Below are 21,416 nucleotides of genomic sequence, written 5' to 3'. Positions count from 1 at the left end.
TTGCTCCCCCCCCCCCCCCGCCTTTTTTTTAAAAAAAAAAAAAAAAAAAAAAAAAGGCAAAACAGAAACAGAACAAAATGAAGATGAAAGGAAATTTTATTACTAATGCCGTGTGAGAAATCCCAGCCCAGATTGCTCAGCTGTTCGTACCTGACTTGCCACCTGCGTAGGAGCCAGTCCTGTCCTTCCCACTAGCCCCTCTTCCTACAGGGGAGAACTTCCAAATGTTAATTTTTTCTTTTTGAAAATATAAATAATTACTATTTTGTACTGTGTGGTATCTCTGGTCTTTTGTTTCACTCACTTGGCCGGTCTCTTGGGTCTGAGTTCCTTGCGTAAAGGATTTTGAAGGCCTCGTTGGAGCCTTCTGTTTGCAGAGACTATGTTTGGAATGTCTGATAAGTAGTAGGGATTGATTGGGTCTCCATAATCTCCAGTTTCCTTTGTGGGCTCTCAGCATCTGCCAGTCTCTCATTCTCCTTGAGCATTTCACAGTCCACATCCTAATGAGGGAGCAGTCCCTGCCTCTGCCAAGGCAAGTCATGGTAGTGGGCTTTTCTGTACCCTGTATATTTGAAGACCTAATGCCCAAGCTCTCCTTTTCTAACTAAATATAAAAAGATCTAGAGGATATGAATGTGGAGATTAAATAAAGGGAAATTACTGTCTCTGACTGGTTCTGTCATTGACTTGCTGTGTTTCCAGAAAAGCTGACGTCTGAACTCCCGGTGAGCTCGCACGATTGCACTAGGACTCCCGTCTGCCTTTTTCCTAACACCGTTGGGGACACAGGACCATGGCACACACTGGAAAAGCCATTTGGCCAATGGCTTTATTATTTGACCTTAGGTGGAGTTTTAACCTGTTTTACCTTCCGTTACCCTTCAGTGGACGTCAGCCTTGGCAAATTTCCCAATTTTCATGTATCTCACTACTCCTAGAATGGAAGAATATGATCTATTATTATATAATCAAGGCAGGATGTTTAATAGAAACCACTCCACAGGCCAGCTGGTGGCATGGTTAAGGTGGCTGAATCCCACATGGCCAACTGCACGGTTCGAATCCAGGACCTGGAGGCTTAAAAACATGCTGGGCCCATATGCATATGTGCCCAAAATCCTGAAAGGAGAGAGAGATGGAAAAAGGATTGCAGCATGACCATGCTCCATGGGAGATGCTTTCTCACGTTTCCTCTCTCGCTCCCTCTGATGAGCGCACACTTCCCAGTTTCCTCCAGAGCATCCTATGCGAGGAAGTGCCCAGTTCTGCATGTGCTGGCTGCTATCCTGTACCACCTCAGTCCTAGTTTTCCAGACAGCACATAGACCCAGGGTCCGGGGCAGACGCCAAGTCTCCTCTCCATGTCAGCTAACCTTCATACACCAGATCTTATTTGGGCTTTGCAACAACTTGGTACATTTGCCAGAACAGGTGATAGATAGCATCTTCTCTGTTAAAGTAGGAAAAGCTGAAACCCGAAGAATAGTCAGCTTAAGGCCACACAGCTGTTGGGGTTGGTAGTTGGTATGGTGGTTAAGGCACTGGACTCTGACATGGCCAACTATGGTTCGCGTCCTGGACCAGGTGACTTGATTTCTCACTTTTCCTTTCTCTCTCTCTCTGGTCAGATTAAAAAATAACAATTAACGGGGCTAGCAGGTGGCATAGTGGCTAAGGATGCTAGACTCCCACATGGCTGACCATGGTTCAAGCCCAGACCTGGCAACTTGCTTTCTGACTTTCCCTCTCTGCCTGCCCCCTCTCTGGTCAAATTAAAAATAAATAAATAAAGTTAAACAAAATAATTATTTAAATACAAATTTAAAAATTAACAAATGAGGGCTGGCAGGTGGCATGGTGGCTAACAGCACTGGACTCCCACATGGCCAACTATGGTTCAAGTCCTGGACCTGGTGGCTTCCTTCCTTACTCTCTCTGTCTGATCAAACTGGAAAATAATAATAACAATAAATAAAGTTAAATAAAATATTTTTTAAAATTAACAAATGGAATTAAATAAATAAATCTTTAAAAAAGAAAATCACACAGCTCTTGGAGGACAGATCTTCTAAAGTAACATCCTAGAGATTAGTAATTAACTGGAGGAAGTTCCTGAAATGTTAGGTACAAAATGGGAGATAAAACTTCCTTCCTTGGGAATTGCAGGAACAAAGCTCTAGAAAGTGCTTCAGAGGGCCTGTTATTCAGTGGTTCCAGAAGGACCAACCAGGCTTCAGATTTGCTTTCCTTTCCCCTTACAGAAAGCTGTGGGTCAGGGGCTGGTGTGTTCTGGAAATAAGCACCCAAGAGGGTAGCAAACCTGGCACCTAGCAAGCGGCCAGATGAAGGCCTCCTTGGATTTTCACTCTCTGGAGTTTCGAACGTGGGCTCCACTGCGGGTACAAAGCTGTTAGGATTTCAGGTACAGGTGAAGCTGCTCAGGGCTGCTGTCACTCTATTATTTCTGGATGTGTTTGTTTTTGTTTTAAATGATACAGTTGAAGCCATCTGGTTATGACAACATCAGAGCCCCGGCATACTGTTCATAAACCTCCCACTGCCACCACCCCCTCCTTTAGCTCCCCACATCTGAAATTTAATTCAAGTTAACTCCACAATCTGGGGCATGTGCTGTCACTGCAGAGATGTCCGTGCCAGTGGAACAGTTGGAGATTTCAATTCCACAAGGATATGGCTTATTTATCAAAACAGTATTTCAGGCAAGGAGTTTCACAAAACCTTTGGAGTTGCAGTTTCAGGTCCAAATGGAGTGTCTGGCATCATCCCCATCTCCATCTCCCCTCTTCCCCTGTGGTCAACCCCCCTATATAACTGGCCACCCATAGAAAAAGGAATTTTTCCATTCCTATGTGGAAATTAAGCCTTTCCACATTGTTATTAAACATCTAAAACACCTTTATGGGATTTCACAATCTGGGTAAGAAATGCCCCCCTCCCCGCCCCCGTTCCCTTCTGCTGGTAAGGCTGCTGATTTCTTAGGTCTTAAAGAGTTGCTTTCTTTCTTTTTTTTTTCTTTAGTTTGAGCCAGTTCAGAAGATCCTCACATAGGCCAGATGATCTCTGGCTTGACCACCACTCTGCACACTCATTTTTTTTAAAGACGTATCTTTGCTTTAGGATGCATGCACTTGGCAGAGACACAGCAAGAGAGAGAGAGAGAGAAATCACCCCCTAGGGGGTATGGCCACACCACAATCCCTTCTCCATTCTCTCCTCGGGATTTTGGCCACGTGCTCACACCTTCTCAGTGTGAGTTTCAAGCCACCAGGTCCAGCACTCAAACTGCGGTCACCTGTGTGGAAACCCAGCGCCTTAACTACTCTGCCACCTGCTGGCCCCTCATTTTGAAATCTGGTTTAAACCTATTGTGGATCTCCATATTGTAAGAACCTGTGCAGATGAAAGGAAACAGCTTGTGTGTTTATGAGCGGAACAGCAAACATGGTGGGGGGGAGAGTTGAGCTGCACTTTGAAACCGATTGTTGCATTGTTCTGGCTCTTCACCTCCTCTGAAAGAACAACTAAATCCCCCCAACATGACCGTATTGGATCCTTTGGTTTATCTTTGTCAAAGACAAATTCCTGGCTGGAGCCCAGCCTTATTTTCCACAACTAAATTATCTTTTTAATCAGTCTGAGGCCTGTGCGTTTCCTTTATCTCCTGACTTTTCCCTGAACTCTGCCCTACATCATTTAGATGCATCTCTAATGGCTTGCTGGCTAATCTGACATTCAGGTGAGTAGCACTGGACTGCTCTCTAGGTATGTATGTGCACAAAGTGGGTGCGCCTTCCCCCTTTTAATTTCAGAGGTTGACCGTGCCATGTTGAGGCCTTTGACCGGATGGGTTGGACACCTCACAGAGACAGTGAGCAAGTAAGCAAATGTAGGACGATCAGTATTGGGGTAATGAGCTGGGAGAACCCGAAGCTTTGACCTGCAGATGAGAGCAGAAACTTGAATGTTGTTGACTGATGGGATCTTTATGCCACTAAGCCATTAGCAAGATGATCGCTCCCCTTCTGTAAACCCTGTAATACTGGAGTAGGAAGTGGCATCTGGGATACTGTTTGGTTCTGATTTCTGCAGCTCTAGGAAAAAAGAATTTTAGACTTGAGGGAATTTAGTACAAGAAACAGAAATGATTAAGGAGGTGAAGGGGATCAACTCTAGGGGGAAAATGTTGTGAAGATAAAATATGCGCAACTGAAGTATGGGAATGTAGCGCAAGTTCCTGCAGGTTACGGATCTCACAGGAGTTCGGAACGCTTCCTGGCTTGTCTTGGGCAGCTCTCATTCATTCCACTTGTGTAGCTTTGGAAGGTGGTGACGTAACTTCCTCAAGGTCGCTTAGCCAGGCTCTGAGCCAAGAAACAACAGAAGGCAATGGAATAGCTTTGGGGCTTAGGCCCAAGGACCAAAGAAAAAGTGGAAAGCCATGAGATTGCCTGGTGATAGAGTGGATACAGCTTAGAATGCTCAGTTGAAAATGGAGACCTCTTTAACCCTCTCAAGACCCATAAAGGTGAGCACTTGAGAAACTGAAGGAAAAAAGAAAGGGACCCCCACATTGTTTACCTTCCTTTCATATCTGAGAAAGTAGACGTCCGTGGAAGTGAGATGACATCTCGAGATCACAGACATTAAAACTCAGGCCACGTATTAAGCCAACCGTTACTGAGTACATAGGAGGCCCAGGTGTACCCAGGGTAGGCCTAGGGTAGAGGGTAACCTTTTTTCTGTGCTAACTTCAGTCTAACTGAGGTGACAAAAACACACCAGAGAGACCAAAACACAGGACTGAAAAGAAGCCATTGACCTCAGTAGTAAGGGGGTCAGTGGTTCCCTTAGAGCGGTTTTGGTCCCATGGTGGAGGTAGAAGCCCTAGGGCTGGCAGGTGGCGTGGTGGTTGAGAGCACTGGATTCCCACATGACTGACCCCAGTTCAAGTCACGGACCTGGTGGCTTGCTTTCTCACTTTTTCTCTTTCTCTCGTTCTGTCCCTCTCTGGTCAAAGTAAAATAACTAAACAAAGTAAAATAAAATAATCCTTTTTTTAAAAAAAGAAGTACCCAAGACTGATAAGGAGCTAAGCAAACATAGATTGAGTATAATTTACTCTTTCCAGAAGTTTGACAGAAAGAAAGGGGACTTCTCCCTCCCGTAAGAATTCTGTCTAGTCAACACTTGTTTTTGTCCGTAAGTGATGGTGGTTCTGTGAATTATGGGCACCTGAGTAACTGATATTGAGTAATGAGAGTCATGTTTGTAGAATAATTACAGCTTTAAGTCGACAGAGGAAAAGAGTACCTTCAACTCTCACACAATTTTTGCAGAATGTTTTCTTCAAGACAAGATTCTTTACTTCAGCCTATCCAGCTTCCAAGAGAAAGTTTACTTCACGCCTTAAAAATGTCTCATGGGCCAGTGGTTTGGCTCAGTGATGTGCTACTCGAGGTAGAACATTCCATTCCCAAATGCACAAACCCTGATTGGTGGCCTCTGCCAGTTGTCGTGACGTAGATAGTCCCACCATAGCTGGTTTCAGATGACCAAGGTGCCGTGACTGAATGTGGAGCTGGGAAGGGCAGCGCAGTGCGCCATTTTCCTGTGTCTCGGCCCTAGAGGTCTAATAGATGCAGACAACCTCGGAGTGTAGAAAGAGTACAACGTAAAAGCATCAGGGAGAGGTGAATTTCTAGTGCTTATCGCCTTTACTAATTGTACGTTGGTACAATTTAATTTTTAATAATGGCTGTTTAACACCCAGCTCTCAGGATTCCTGAAAATTTAATGATCAGCTCCAGAGAACCAGCGTGATCCGGCTCCCGCGTGCCGCCAGTGTGGCCTCAGATTTGTCCTCCGACATCTGTGTGCCTTGTGATTTCCTGCCCTCCTGCCACACTTGAGAGTGCGCTTCCATAATCTAATGGCAAGATGAAGGCCTGCCTTGATAGGAATCTGTAGATACGTTGACGTTGGTCTGTGAACAGATAGTCACATTATACATTTTACTCTCCCTGGGCAAATGAACACGTTTTTACTTCTGTGTCTTACGGTATTGGAAGTGTGTACGTTACTGAAACATTGACAAAAAATTACTGTGGCTGACAAGCTGTCCAACATAATCTTCAGTCATTCCAGGGGGGTTGTGGTCTCCCCACTGCATGCATCCTGCCCCTCATTATCTCTGAACCAAAGTTTTTCTAGGAAGAAAGAAAAGAGCATTTGAGGGACTGGCAGGTGGCGTGGTGGTTAAGGTGCTGGACTCCCACATGGCCAACCACAGTTCAAGTCCTGGACCTAAAAGCTTGTTTTCTCATTTCCCATCTATCTCTCTCTCTCTCTCGTCAAATTTTAAAAATAATAAATAAAATTATTTTTTTAAAAAAGCATTTGAGAGTGATCAGCATGCTAGTGGGTGATCCCAAGGGTTGCCTTCTCCCACCAGTTTAAGCCTCTCTGCCCTGGTTTGGCCTTACATTTTCACAGCCCTTTCTGTCTTCCCTAATGTTCATGTGCATATTCAGTGTGCCATGAGCAACTACCTGCTCCCTGCCCTCATTGGAGCTTAGAGTCTTGATGGGGAGAGAGTGCCCTTAACCCCCAGACACGCCTGTCAAACTGTGGTACGTGCCCTGGAGGAAATGTACAGGGTGCCATGAGCCTGCGGATGGGGAATGGGTCTCGTCCAGAGAATCCGGAAAGGCTTCCCTAAGAAAGCAACCTCAGCAGTGAGTGCTGAGGGGTGGGGAGCTGTCAGCTTGGTACAGGCAGGAAGGCACATTCTACTTGGAGGAAATTGTACGCATGAAGCCCTGAGGCAGAAGGGAGCTTGGTGTGTTCTAGAAGCCCAGAGAAGCCTGGGTGGCTGGATGTGGAGAATGTGAGAGCAAGTTAGAAGGCAGATGTATGAGACCTTCATAGGTCACACTCGGAGTTCAGGGGCTTTTAGGTTTGTTTTTAGTTTTGTTATCAGACACGTGCACGCACCAGAGAGAGAGAGAAAACACCTTTGCGTGGTTGGCCACACTGCAATCCCTTCTCCATTCTCTTGGGATCTGAGGCAGCATGCATATGCTCCTGGCGTGTTTCCCGAGTTGCCAGGTTTGGAACTCACTGCACAGTCAGCCATGTGGGATCCAGCTGCCCAACCACCACACCAGTGGCTGGCCTGGGTTTACGTATGTATACGAAGAACAATGGGGAAACTACTGAGATGACAAGATTGGCGTTTTGGTAAGATCTCTGGCTAGCATAGAAAAGTTAACATTGGGGTCAGGGGTGGAAGAAGGTGAAGGATAATGGGATTTGAAGCAGCCAGATGGCCAAGCTAGAGAAGAGTGGGTATGTCTGAGAGAGATTAGGGACCAGTTTGGGCAGAACTTGATAACGACTTGGGCCAACAGTAAGGGTGAAGCAGTTTCCGGCTTGCGGGACTAGATGGGTTTACTAGAATAAAGACTAAAGGGAAGCTGGACAGGCTTGAGGAGAACGGGATCACTAGTTTTATTGTACTTGTTGATTCTTAAATGCTTTTATATTCCTTTTTTTTTTTTGGAGAGATTTTTGCTATAGGGCGCATGTGCTCGCCAGACAGAGAGAGACAGAGAGACAGAAAGCGAGAAATCACCCCCCAGGGGGGGATGGCCACGCTGCAATCCCTTCTCCTCCATTCTCCTCTCGGGATCTTGGGCATGCACACACATGCGCCCAGTGTGAGTTTGAAGCCACTGGGTCCAAGATTTGAACTGCAGTCAGCCATGTTGGAGTCCAGGGATATAACCTCTACACCATCTGCTGGCCCCAAGACAGGAAATGTTAAATGTGTTACAAACTGTCCAGCAAGAGGAAGAGTTAAAAATGCCCACTGGTGTGGCATTGGCGGCATGGAAGCCATTGGCGACCTTAGCCAGGGACGTTTCAGGAAAGGGACGCTGAGGCGGGGAAGGTGAGGAACTAGAGGCAGGGTGCAGGGCCGGTCGTTGAGGTGTTTGGGTGTTTTCTCCAGGATGAAAGAGACATGAGCATGAGTAAAGCCAGTAAGAAGGACCCAGGAGACAGCAGTTTTTCTCTCTTTCTCTCTCTGTCCCTCTCTGGTTGAATTTAAGTAATAACAAAATAATTCCTTAAAATTTTATTTATTTATTTATTTATTTATTTATTTTTAAGTTTGCTCTAGAGCACATGTGCTCACCAGAGAGAGAGGGAAAGTGAGAAAGCAAGCCATCAGGTCCAGGACTTGAACTGCGGTCAGCCATGTGAGAGTCCAGCACCTTAACCGCCATGCCACCTGGTGACCCCATAACTTATGTCTTTCAGTTTTGTTTTGTTTAATTGTATTATCTTTCAGTGTGAAGTAAGCAGTAAGGCCAGTGGCTGAGAAGTCCTGAGAAAGGGTGGAGGTTGGAGCGTGCTCTGAACTAGCCATTGAGGGAGTTGGTGAGAGAGCAGGTGGCACTAAGGGGCCACTCGAGGCTGGCGTTCAGAGCGCACACGGCCTGGCTCTCCTCTCCCACCACCACTAGTGGTCCTGGCCAGAGTACTAGCCTGGCTACGCCTTCATTTTCTCCTCTGTAAAATGGGTGTCTTATCAGGTTCTCATGGAGGATTAGAAAATGCATGTCACATCCTTATTCAGAGCTGGCCTTGAATAAAGGCTCCAGAAGGCTCAGCTGCCGCCAGCATCCCTGTTACCTCTATGTGTCACTGTTCTTTCTGACCAAACCCTGTGTGGCCTCAGCCCGTTTCTCCTCAGGCTCCCTGGATTGGGCTATACGCTGCAGTGAGACCTACACAGCGAGGCACTGCGGTGCACATCCTTGGGGGTGCAGGGACCTTCTGAAGCAGGCTTCCCTCTGGAAAAATCACCCTGAGCTGACCAGCCGGGCCGTGTCCTGCGAGGTCTGGGAGCCTCGCCTGTGGCAGTGCATGTGGAGAGGCCCGCAGAGGTCCCAGGAAGGAGAGGACCTGGGCCTGCGCTGAGTCGCCACACTCTTCACTGCCGTCGTGGTTAGACTCCAACAGTCAGATTAGGTATTCCGGAGAGGGAGCTAAGAGGCCTGGCAGAAGCGTGTCAGCTTGTGGGTGTAAAAACAAGGGCTGGAGGGGCTGGCAGGTGGCATGGTAGTGAAGGTGTTGGACTCCCACAGGGGTCCTGGACCCAGCGGCTTGAAAATAACACTGGATGTGTATGAGCGCATGCCCAAAATCCCGAGAGGAGCTCGGGGGAGAGGGGCTGCAGATGCCACCCCCCAGAGCACGCCTTCTCACTTTCCCTCTCTCCAGCTCTCTGGCGAGTACACACACCCTATGGCCAAAAGTAAATAAATAAATAAAATAGAGGGCCAGAGAGAGGAGTAACTTAGAGCCCAGGAGCCCGTTCTTGGGCTGTGGCTGCCTTCCGAGAGCCGGGGAAAGATGGAGGCATGCCCACCACGTCCAGCCTGTCTTCTCGACACCCTCCTCCTCTTTTCTGCCCCTTTCCTCCCTCATTCTAGAGCATGGAAGCTTCCATTTATTTCTCCCCTGTTTTCCTAGACATTTCTCTTCCCCATCTCCAGTCCGGCTCACTAGAGTGACATCTTGAGCTTGATCCTGCTGCATTTGAAAAAAAAAAAAAAGAAAAAGAAAAAGCAAAACCTGCCTACGACGAGCCCTCTAGTTCTGATCTCCGCTGAGATGTGGCAGATGGCAGAGCCTGACTGAGCGGCAGCAGGCCCCTCCCAGCCCAGGCCTGGGAGCTGCCAAGGCGGGTAAATGGGGCATTTGTGCACCTTGCCACACCGCTATGCCCCGTCCAGCCCCTGTTCACCCAAACCTGAGTCCTCATGCACTGCCCGTACGGCCTGGCCCGTTCAGCTGCCGCTTCACATGTCTCTGTTTTTTCTCCCTGCCTGTGTGAAGGACTCCTGTGGTAGAAAGTGAGTTCTGAGTTCATCTGCAAGTCTAGACTGGCTGCCCAGGCCCTGTGTACCCCAGCCCTTCTCAGACTGTGCAGGAAATGAGGCACCCAAGGCGCTGCTGGAAGAGATGTGGTCATCCTTAGCAATCCAGCCCTGGATGGACGAGGCTCACACCGTCCACAGAACAGCAGCAAGGGCGGGGCCAACCAGGCTGGTGGGAAACGGACCAGTCCCATAGAGGCAGTGACCTGGGCCAGGAGAGAGGGAGGGAGCTGGGTTTGACACAAGTGCCTGGCTGAGGGCGCCAGCCGAGAGAGCGCACTTGGCTGACTGCTGTTTGGGTGTTTAACTCTGCTTCTAAATAAAGACCCTCTGGCCACCTGCATTTCCTGAGCCTTGTGTGGTGTTTGTGGGTCGAGGTCCATAGGGGAGCACACTGCTGAAACCACCCAGTGCACAGGGGAGCTTCCAGACTGCCTGCAGAGGTGAGGCCAGACCGCAGAGCAGGGGCCATTGTCCAGAATCCAAGAATATGGAGGTAGACTTTTTCTTTTCTTTTCTGTTTTTTAAAGTTTTGCTATAGGGAATGTGTGCTCACCAGATAGGGAAAGTGAGAAATCATCCCCACCCCCAGGGTTGGCCCCTCCACAATCCCCTCCATTCTCTTCTCAGGAATTTGGGCACACCTGGGACTCAGCAGTTAAGGTGGGATCCAGCCACCTTCACCTCCACGCAGCACCTGCTGGCTCCAGACATTTTTTAAGAATTATTTTATTTAACTTTATTTATTTATTTAAATTTGACCAGAAAGGGATAGAGTGAGAAAGAGAAAGAGGGAAAATGAGGAAGCAAGCCGCCAGATCCAGGACTCGAACCTTAGTCGGTCGTGTGGGAGTCCAGAGCCCTTAACCATGCCACTTGCCGGCCCCCAGATTTTTTTTTTTTCTTTTTTTGAACAATGTTTATGATAGGGTGTGTGTGCTCCCTGGAAAGACTGAAAGAAAGTGAGAAATCACCCCCAACGTGGATGGCCACGCCACAGTCCCTTCTCCTTTCTCCTCTTGGGACTTTTTGGGCACACACGCACACGTGCCTGGCATGACTTTCAACTGCCAGGTCTAGGACTTGAACCACAGTGGGAGCCCAGTGCCTTAACCCCTGTAGCACCTGCTGGCCCCGGGTTCGTTTTTATAAGTATCATCTTCTGTAGACATGACAGACTTCAGACTTCTGACCTTCCCTGAGTTTTTTTTTTCTTTTTTTTTTCCTGCAGCAAGGATTGAGAGAGTCTGTGGCCATTCTTCCCCTTCCTCCCATCCAGGCTTGGCCCGAGCTGGCAGGGCCACGGTGTGGGCTGTGACCTGAACAGCTGCCTTACGTGTCCCAGCTCACAGCAGGCCTCAGAGGTAGAGATCACCCCCCTTTTACAGATGGGGAAGTTGAGGCAGAAGTTCAGTAACTTGCTCAAGTTCCACAGCTAGTGAGTGGTGGAGCACAGACCTGAACGCAGGCACTCTAGTTTCGGAGCCTGTGCTCAGCTGCTGCCCTGCGTAGCCTGCCTTGGAAAAAAGAAACCAGCCTACCCCCACTTTTACTGCACCCCATGGCACCCTTAGACTCTGGACTCCTGGGAGCCCCACCGGGAGGGTGGGAGGGCCAAGCAGGAGCTGTTCCAGATGGCAATAACCCGACGCCGTCTCAGCACATTTGTCCCTCATGGATCCTGTGAGCAGGCAAGGGAGGACGGGCGAGGAGGCCACCCCATCAAGGTCACGGGGCGAGGCACACTTCAGACACATCGCACCAGCGCGACCTTGCTCTTACCCAAGGCGAGGGGCGTCCAGGCTCCCTAGGCCCCAGAGGGCATTCCTTTCCCAAGCCACAAAAGGGATGTTGGATGAGGAATTCAGGTATAATAGAAAGAGAAGCTGGTGGGTTAGAATCTAGAAAACCTTAGCTTTTCCTGCCTAAGTGGTTCAGAGGGAGACCCCGCCCTGCCCTCTGCCCCGGGAGCTAGCCTGGGCTCTGAAGACCTTCCTAGAGAAGACAGCACTCAAAGCTAGGGACAGGTTGGAGGAGGGGTGCCGCCATGGCCTCCTGACCTGGGGACGCTAGCAGTGCCACAGCTGTCCTCCAGTCACCACTTCTCTCCACACTGGCAGAAAAAAGACCGAGATCACGCCTCAGTGCGCTTCCAATGAGGCCCAGCGGGGATGACCTCCACGCAGTTCCATGTGCGGGCGGCTTGTAACTATGCCTCAGAGGAAGTACCAGCCTCTGGGAGTCCGCACCAATGGAGGGGGCGCCCTACCCCTGCCCTCATCGAGTCTCTAGTCTGAGGGGGAGGGTGGCTTCTGTTTCTAGGCTCTCATTAGCCTAGAGGGGACATCCACCTCGCCTGCTCTGAGTCCCCAATTTGGCAGGTGCACGACTCTCTAGAAGAGCCTAAGCTAAGAGATAGGAGCAGGCTTTTTAGAGGCCATGACGTTAGGAGACAACAGGAAGCGAGATGGAGTGGGGAGGGCCAGCTGGCAACGTGGTGGTGAAGGTGGTTGGATCATACGTGGCCAACTGCACAGTTCAAGCCCCAGACCTGGCAGCTTGCAAAACACGCTGGGCACGTGTGTGTGTGTGTGTGTGTGTGTGTGTGTGTCCATCACACCCAGAATCCCAAGAGAATGGAGAAGGAATTGCCGCATGGCTATCCTCCCCCCAGGAGGTGCTTTCGTCATTTCCCTCTCCCTTTCTCTCGCTGTGTCTCTGGCGAGTACATGCGTCCACTCACAAATTAAAAGGAAACAACACACACAAAAAAGGTGGAGCGGGGAGCTGAAGCAGGATTCTGGAGGAGGGAGGGTGGGAGCACTGAGGGCTAGAGACAGCAGGCAGTGCAGGAAGGCAGCTATAGAATTGCCTTGGCTTCAGCTCCAGGGGGATCTTTGAGGTGTGGGTGGCCAAGGGAGGTCCTTACTAGCCCCCCAAAAGACCTCATGGCCCCTCTGCAACCAAGCTAAGTCACTCCTTCCTCCCCGCTCCCCAGATGGGGGGCCCCTGAGCAAAGACCCTCGGGACAGCCTGGGCCAAGCTTCCCTTCAGTAGGTGCAGAAGTACCCCTGTTTCCTAAGCCAGGCCGTTCTGGGGGAGTTGGAAAGCACCTGCTCCCACTGAGTGCCCTGGGCAGAGCCAGGTCTCCAGAGGGCTCAGACCCGACTTTAACAGCCTGAGCTGTCTCAGTAGAAGCAGAAAACCGACACTGACAGCTCTGGGCCCACCCACCAGCCTGGTACTCTGCTCCCAAGGGCCTGGTTTGCTTTACTCCTCCGCCTGGCTGTACCCTGGAGACCAAGCCTGGGCCACATTGGCAGTTGGCGCCCCCAGGCTGGCAGAAACGCCTCACCACCCCGGGTTCCCTGGGTGCCGAGAGGGCAGCCACTGCTTGCCCTGCTGACAGTTCCCGCCCGTCACAGGCCCCCCTCTGCATTGAACTTCCAAAGCTGTGTTGTTGCAGGTAATTAAAGGGTTTTAATTAAATTAGGATCCCATCTGGCTGGGATCAGTCAGGCCCTTAACGAGGATTGTGTGTCACCAACATCAGAATGTGGAAGGGGACTCAGACACATGGGGGGCCGAATTTGGGGACTGGAAACCTCTCAGACGGGGAAGAGAATCCTCTGAGCTCCTCAAGGGCTCCCAGCAATGTAGCAGAGCCTTGTCCCACCTCCCAAAACGAGGCTGGCTGCTGAGATGCCTGGGAGGGGGAGGGGGCCCAAGCTTTCCCAAGTTCGCTAACCATCTACAAAACCTCTCTGAAGTGTGACAAGCCACGTGAGCATTAATTGTTCAGGTGAGGAAACCGAGGTCCACACAAGTGAACTGCTCAAACCCAGCCACCGAATCAGGTGGAGCCAGATGTAACGACAAGAAACGGAGGCCCGATGCACAGTGGCTTAAATATGAACTGTTTGATTTTTCCCTTGTCTAAGTCTTATAGGGGGCCAGCAAGTGGGGTGTAGGCTAAGGTACTGGATTCCCACACGGTTGACGGCAAATCCAGTCCTAGACCTGGTGGCTTGAAATCACGCCAGGCATCCATGCATGTGAGCCCAAAATCCCAGAAGAGAATGGAGAAGGGATTGTGGTGTGGCCATCACCCTGGGGGATAATTTCTCATTTTCTCTCTCTTTTTCCGGTGAGCACAAAAAATTGGCAAAAAAACTAAAAGGAAAAAAGTCTTAAGGTAAGCAGCCAATGGCCGGTATATTTCTATTGCACAACATTTTCAGAGGACTGGGACTTCAAACTCACTGCCCTGCCACTTCAAGGGGCAAAGGGCGGACATCAAGTGTGTAAGATTTCTGGAAGTTGCCATAACATCCTTTGGCTTCAATGTTGTTGGCCAGATCTTCATCATCTGGGTGGCGGGGACAGGGAAACACAGGGTGTATTTCAGCCCGTGTGCTTCACCAAACACTGAGGATCTCACTTCAGTGAGGAGGGAATGGCTGTTACGGGACAAGTAGTGTTCTTTGCCACATGCGTCATGGGGCAGAGCCAGGGTAAGAACACAGGTCACCTACCTCCAGCTTGGGGCCCTTTCACCTCCCCACACTGGGAGCAAGGCTGGTGTTGACATAAACCTGTCTCCAAAAACAAGGGGAAGAAACATCTGTTGGGCAATCCATGTAACCCACCTCGGAGGCGGGCAGAGCCCTGGCCGTGCATACAAGGAGGCCCTGGGAGGTGTTCTGATCTCCTGAGGTTCCCCAGCTGCTCATTCACAGACCTGGGAGAGGGCTCAGAGACAGGCCTGGCCCTGTTCCTGCAGCTCCCGGGGACCCCGTCCAGTCACTGCAGCCTCTGTGGTTCTGGAGGAGTCCGCTTGTGCCTTGAGACCACCTAGCGGGTGGGCCTGAGAGGAACTGGGAGGCCTCGAATTAGGCTTCTTCGCTTGAATTAGTATCACACTGGCCTTTGAGTTTGGCAGCCAACGAGAAACAGGGTCCCCCTGGAAGCATCACCCAGCCCCCGAGTGGCAGTGCCAGGACTCGTCTGGCATTTGTGCCTTAGTCCCCTGCCACTCCAGGACTGGCATAATTGGCAGGTGCCACCCCCACCGCATCTTGCCTTTCCTTGCAGGTCACCCAGCCCCCGGTTTTCCTGGCAGTACCGTGGGACTCCAAGTCTTCGGAAGTAACATTTCTCTCTCCCACGCCCAGCCATGACATTGGATCCCGTCCCAACACAGAGCTGCTGGCTCGTTGTCATCGACCCTGCTACTCACACTGGATGACCCAGGTCCCTGGCCACCTCGGGGCTTCGGCTGCCTCCACCCCCATAGACACCCTATCCCCCAGCTTCCCGACCCACACACCCACCTCACAAATCTCTGAGCAATGGGCCTCGCCCGGGAGTCTGCCACATGCCAGGTCACCAGCATCCCTGCCAAGATGGGGAAGGGAGTGACTCAGTTCCCGCTTGCTCATCCCAGGGAAGGGACAGAGTGGGGAGGGAGGACCCAGACACCGCGCTGTTGCCTTGCTCTTCAGGATCACCCAGCACTGCCGCCAGGCGACCTGACATGTGTTTCCTCTCACAAGCTTCGCCGACTGCAGGACAGCCTCGCCCAGGGCCAGCAGGTGGTATGGAGGTTAAGGCAGCTAAGTCCCACATAGCTGACTACACAGTTCAAGTCCCAGATCTGGTGGCTTGAAAGTCATGCCATGTGTGCCTACGTGCCTAAAACCCCAGGAGGAGAATGGAAAAGGGATTGTGGTGGGGTCCCCCAGCCGGGGGGGGGGGGAACTTCTCAATTTCCCCCTCTGTCTCTGCAGTGAGTGCACACGCCCTATAGCAAAAACTAAAAAAAAAAAGAAAAAGAAATGGGAACTGAGGCCCAGACAGTGCCAAGGCCGAGGAGCAGGGCCAGGACAGGTGTTCTGATGCTTACAAAAGAGCAAGTGGCTCCCCTTCCCGCTTCATTCCTGGGGCAGTGCCTGCCCTAAGGGAGACTCTAGTCTGATGAGTGAGGCACAGACCCTGGCCTCAGGTCTGATGGGGACACACAGGCTGCACCCTCAAACAGTCCCTGGCCTGGTGGTCTTGTCTGGGAGGCCCCACTCCGATGGCGGGGACCAGGCCACCTGGGGCAGCTCCCCAGCTTGGCTGAGGGACAGGCCGCAGAACCATGGTCTTAGGGGGCAGTCACTAAGCTGTCTGAGAGATTTCAGACCATCCTGAAGGGTGGGGTTCGAGCAGGACCTAGGCCTCCTCTCTGGGAGCCGAGCCGGGGACAGAGCACTCAGAGGCTGGGGTCCGTCTCCACAGGGGGTGCCAGAGACATGACCCACCACCGGGTGATGACAGGGTGGGCATCTGCTCAGCCAGAGGACGTCGGATGGACCCCTGGGCCAGCAAGGACCACGGGCCACAGGAAGTACCTGGAGAGGTGCAGGGGCCAGAGGGCTAGTGCAGATTTCGGCTTTGGGAGGAAATCAGTTAGCAAAGCCTTAGCCGAGAGCAGCCTAGTTCCTGGGGAAGGCCAAAGAGGACAGGCGAGAGTGTGCAGGAGGGTGAAAGGAAGCTATTAACACGAAGCCAGCCCCGCGCGGGCAGAACCGTGTGCCAGGCAGGCCGGTCCAGCTGTCGGCAGCATCTGGCTCTCCACAGGAGCAGAGCAGCAGGCTGGGTGAGAGTGCCCAGGTCCTCCTGAGAGTTCAGCCAGGCCAGGTGGGTCAGGGCCAGGCCACAGGACCCCATCCTCTCTGCCTCCAGTCCCCTAGAGCTCCCGGATGGTGTGGGGTGGGCGTCAGCAGGTGGGAGAACACTCTAGAATCCAGCAGCCCCAAGCCTCCCACGGCAGACCCCAGGTCCCTGGACCTCTCTAACTCTGAGCACCTGCACCCAGGGTGGGGCGGGAGACCGAAGGAGGGGGAGGGAGGGCTGGAGAAGGAGGCCGAGGCCATCAGTGACCATCAGCTCTGACAGCTGTTGGAGCCCCATGGCCCCGGTCTCCAGCAAATGTCCTGCTGCCATCTGAGAAGCGCCAGCTGGACCGAGGGCGCCTGGGCCCGTTCCCCTGCACAACTCGGAACGCGGTGCCCCGGGAAAAGCTTTATTCTCTGCTTCGAGAACAAGATTCTGCACACACAAGTTGACAATCAGGTGATTTCACAAGACTTCCCTCCCCTCCCCCACCCACAGACAGACACTACGGAAGAGACCCCGGGCTCCCTCAGGCTCCCTCCAGCCTCACCCGCCCAGGGCTGCAGAGAGGGGTAACCATCCCCATGCGGACAGCCCCAGCCTGACAGGTGAGGTGACTGTTGAGGAACCACTTTCTGGGACAAGGAAGCTCCCAGAGGAGCCAGCGGGGACAGGAGTGGAGGAGGGACACACGGCATATGGGGTGTCCCCTGTGGCTTGGTGTTGAGAGGACCCCAGTCGTCCTGTCTCAGCTTAAGGACATGTGTGCCATCAGCAAGAGGGGGAGTAGGAGTGGGGGTGCTGGCAGGAGCAGGTTCTGGAAAGGGGTGGCCTAGCTGGAGACATGGTCTATCTGCCCAGACATCAGAGACCGCACGAGTCACCATGTCAGCCTCCTGCTGTGCCCAGTGTGGGACAAGGGGCTTGGGGTCGCCCACTGGGCTGGGCTGGAGCTCCTCCTGGCCCCTCCGCCCCCCTGGCTCCCAGGAAGCCCTGCTTCAGCCATCCCTGCTAAGGGGACTGCTTGGCGTCCACACTGATGAAACCTACCCCCTCCCTGGTGCTGTCCTCTCTCAGGAAGGCAGGGAGAAAGCCAGGGTCTAGGCTCCTCTCCACGGCTAGACCTGGGGCCACACTGATCTGCCTGCTCAGGGGACTCAGGGACCGGGCGTTTGCGTGTGGCTCAACGGGGAAGCCCTGGGAGGCGGCCCAGAGCCTGTTCCCCCACCCGTGCAGCCTCAGGTGGCCGTGAGGCCTTGACCCCACGTGGCTTCTCCTCTTCTCCACCCCCTCCCTGCCTGAGGCCCATCCCTTTCCCGGCCCAGTGTCCAGACAGATGGCCTCCTGCATGAGCAGGCCTGTCCTTCCAGCCCTGGCCTGGCCTGGCCTGTGTGGCCTTCCCAGGGTCACCCAGAGGGGTAGTAGGGGGTATCGCTGTGGTAGTTGTAATCTGGGCACACCTTCTGGACCAGCCGATAGTCTGTGCTGTAGAAGGCAATGTAGACACAGACGACCTTGAAGGGCTGGGAGCAGCTCCAGGTGGCAGAGCTCTGCGCGTGGTCTCGGGAGCAGGTCTTGGCTGGGTCGTGGGTGCACAGGGAGGTCCGGCGGCCCCGCTCCACCTTCTCCCACTCCATCCGGCAGTTGAAGATTTTGGAGGCCTTGGCTTCGATGAAGATCTGCTGCTCCTGGTGGAACTCCACGGCTTTACTGGGGGGCACGAGGCTGATGGAGATGTTGCCCTGGCCCGTGGCGTTATGTCGGAAGTGGACGCTGAAGGTCCCGTTGCCGTGGTCCACAATCTTCCCTGTGACGAGCAGGTTCAGGGCCACCGTCTTGATGTTGGAGTAGAAGTCGCCCCAGCCAAAGATTTTCTTCACCTTGGCGGAGGGTGGGGGGCTTTGGTTTGGGCGGTTAGGGGGCTGCCCAAGGACCCCCCAAGCTTCCCCCGGTGGAGCCAGCAGCCCTAGGAGAGTGGAGTTGGCCATGGGGCGGGACTTGGGCGACATGTGGCCCCGTTTCCGAGGCACCCGGGGCCGGGGCTGGCTCTCACGGTCATCATGGTCAGGGTCCTCCGAGCCGGGGGCACCATCATCCTGGCCACAGATGACCTAGGAGGGGGTTGGGAGGAGAGTGAGAGCTGTGTCCTGGAGGACGCAGGCGTTCTGGTCCACTGCCCCCCCCCACCGTCACCAGCACCACCTCTGGGTCCACTCCTCCCTCTCCGACTCCGGGCTGAGGGGCCCTGCATGCTGCCCACTTTAGCAGGGAGGGGGGTATCAGTGTACACTCTACCCCATGCCGTGGCCCCATCTCATGTTCAGGTCACTCCTGGGTCCTCTCCCCATGGTCCTGTCTCTGGGATGGTGAGAATTCTCTTCAGTGGACTGTGGCACTAGGGGGACACAGTCCTGAGGAGTCCCGTCTGATGGGGGAAGCCCGGCACCCTGGAGAGAGCCCGTGTCTGAGACAGAAGCACCCTCCCTCTGACGGGAGAGGTAGCTGCCCACCTTTCTGGCTTGTGCAATGCCAGGGTGAGGCGGAAGGCAACACCTCTGCCCCCACAACCCAGGCAGGCCGGGAGCGCCATCCCTACCCTGGGAGGGCCCCAGTGTGACAGGAGAGGCCCAGCCCCTGACTGTGGGGACTGCCTAGTCTGTTGGATGAGACGCTGTCCCCACCCTGGCATAAATTCCACCTGCAGATGCAAGGACAACCAAGACCACGGAGTAAGAAAACAGAACCCAGGGAAGCTTTCTCAAGGACAAACACAGTGAGGTTTGGGCAGGAGGGTGAGGGAGACTGGGAATGAAGCCACGCCGAGTGGCCAAGGGTGGAAGGCCGAAGCTTCCTTCCCTGGGGAACGCCGGTGATGACACGCCGAGACCCTTCTTGCATTATGAGGTAGGAGTTCCATTATTCCCATTTCACAGATGAGGACACCAGAGGCCAGAGGGCACGTCACTCCAAGGCTAAGGTCACCCAGGGTCACCCTCACAGCAAGCCATACACACCGGCCTCACAGGCCAGATGTGTCTTCTAAAGAGGGTTCCGTCCCAGCCACGTCCCCACCTGGAATCTCCTGTGAGACTCTGCCCAGGCTGGGTCAGCCCTGGTGACAGGCCACACCTGGGGGAGGGACGCTTCCTGGAGGAGCTGTGGGGAGAGCCAGCCTGGCAGGCTGGAGTCACTCCGGGACAGCTCTGGAGGGCATCAGGGACTTTGCAAGGTTTCCTAAGGGCAGTGGCCTGGCTGTGTTTGCTCAGCTTCTGAAAGACAGCACTGGCCCCGTGTGTGTCTGCCAGAGCCAGGGGCAGCGGCTCAGCTGGGACCTGGTGACCACCCCGGCTGGGGATGAGGGATGCCTGAGGGGCTGGGCGTGCGAGGGCTCCGAGGGGGTTTGGGGTCTTCGTGCCCCTTGCTCTGGCCTTGGCAGTGCCTGCTGATGCCTGCTGTGACTAACGGGGCTCTGGCCCGCACCTCCCCGCCCCCCGCCAGGCCCCGCCGAGGACTGGAGGGACAGCCGGGAGAGGAGCATTCACCTGCCCCCCCACCCCAAACTGCCCCAGGGCTGGGTTCAGGGCTGCGGACCTGTGTGTACTTGGCTCTGGGGGTCACAGCTGAATGGCTGGAGGACAGAGACGAGGGCCACAGTGGGGACGTGAGGAGGGAAGGGAATGGGGTGGTGGCAAAGGCGATTTTTATTTTGAGGGAAGGGGCAGATCCAGGCGCGGAGCTGCGGCTCCTCCACGACAGGATTGGCGGGAAGGTCGGCGGGCGCTCGGTCAGAGGGGAGTTAAGCGCTGGGCTGGGGTCGGGGTGGGGTTCCCGGCATCCTGGGCCGCGCCGGGGGCCGGCGCCGGGGGAGCGGGCTCTGGGCGCGCCGCTCAGCGGCCGCGAGCGCCCGGGGCGGGAGCCGCCTGCCCGGGTCCTGTGGGGCTCAGGCTGCGCGCAGCCGGGAGAGGAGAGGAAAACAACAGGCGGGGAGGGAGGGAGCGCGACGGAGGGCGGGCGGAGGGAGGGACGCGGGCCGCCCCCCGCTGGACCGCTCCGCGCAGAGGGACCCAGCGCCCGGGCTCTCCGCTCCTGGGGGCCAGAGGCAAAGCCCACACCCCCTGACCCGACAGGGCACCGGCTCCACCACCCACCCTTTACCTACCCCCTTCTGCGCGTCCCAGGGCGCCGGGACCCGGTCGGGTCACCCTGGGCGACCCGGCTCCGGGCCTTTTCCCCAGTGCTGGTCTCACCTCCAGCCACCAGCCGCGGAGTGGGTGGGCCAGCCAAGCACCCTCTCCCCGCCCCTATTAACCCTTCCGGTCCAGTCTCCGGCCTCGGACCCGCCCTCTCCCCCAGCTCCCAGTCTCCCCTTCCATCCCTGGAATGTCGGGGGGGAAGGGAGAAAGTTTCCGGGCGCAGAAGCTTCCCGCGCGCTCCCCCGATGCCCGGGGCCCCCGCCCCTCGGCGCAGCTCCCCGAGACCACTCACCAGATAGAGGCTGCCCTGCACTAGGAACACGAAGCAGCAGCGAGTCAGTTGCATCTTCCTCCTCGGTTCTCGTCCCCGCTTCTCTCCTTTTTTCCTTTCGGGGTCCCAGGCCCCTTCCTCCCCTTCCTGCTCCTTCAGGCGCGCCGTCCCATGCTCCAGTCCTCGGCGGCTCCAGGCCTTCCTCTCAGCCAGTCGCCCAGGACCGACCCCGCCCCCGTCGGTCCAGCTGTGTAGCTGCCGCCCCCCTCCCCTAGTCCAGCTGCGCGCAGCGCGGCCCCCGCTCGAGGTCCCCGACGGGCG

General features: G+C 54.2%; 2 protein-coding genes across 3 annotated transcripts in view; one reads left to right on the top strand and one right to left on the bottom strand.

The window, feature by feature from the left end:
- The window catches only part of SPOP (speckle type BTB/POZ protein), a 70,573-nt gene extending 60,991 nt beyond the window's left edge, over positions 1 to 9,582 (top strand). The window contains exon 10 of the mRNA XM_027767350.1: positions 9,565 to 9,582. Within this exon, the coding sequence (XP_027623151.1) occupies position 9,565 (1 nt within the window). The 3' untranslated portion in view covers positions 9,566 to 9,582. The remainder of the gene's footprint in view (positions 1 to 9,564) is intronic.
- A 7,442-nt stretch (positions 9,583 to 17,024) lies between these two features.
- Positions 17,025 to 21,410, bottom strand: NXPH3 (neurexophilin 3). Of its 2 annotated transcripts, XM_006166173.3 has the most exons (3): positions 20,791 to 20,902; positions 18,927 to 19,078; positions 17,025 to 18,742 (listed from the first exon to the last, which is right to left on the bottom strand). In XM_006166173.3, the coding sequence occupies exons 2-3, from the start codon at positions 18,942 to 18,944 to the stop codon at positions 18,038 to 18,040; spliced, it is 723 nt and encodes a 240-aa protein (XP_006166235.1). In that variant the 5' UTR covers positions 18,945 to 19,078; positions 20,791 to 20,902; the 3' UTR covers positions 17,025 to 18,037. The 2 variants fall into 2 exon arrangements, with proteins under 2 accessions (XP_006166235.1, XP_006166234.1); XM_006166172.2 differs by lacking the exons at positions 18,927 to 19,078; positions 20,791 to 20,902 and adding an exon at positions 21,117 to 21,410.
- Between the last annotated feature and the right edge of the window lie 6 nt (positions 21,411 to 21,416).

The sequence above is a fragment of the Tupaia chinensis genome, unplaced genomic scaffold, assembly GCF_000334495.1.
Source record: "Tupaia chinensis unplaced genomic scaffold, TupChi_1.0 Scaffold144171_2, whole genome shotgun sequence".
Classification (NCBI taxonomy): domain Eukaryota; kingdom Metazoa; phylum Chordata; class Mammalia; order Scandentia; family Tupaiidae; genus Tupaia; species Tupaia belangeri.
This window is presented reverse-complemented; position numbering and strand designations above follow the sequence as displayed.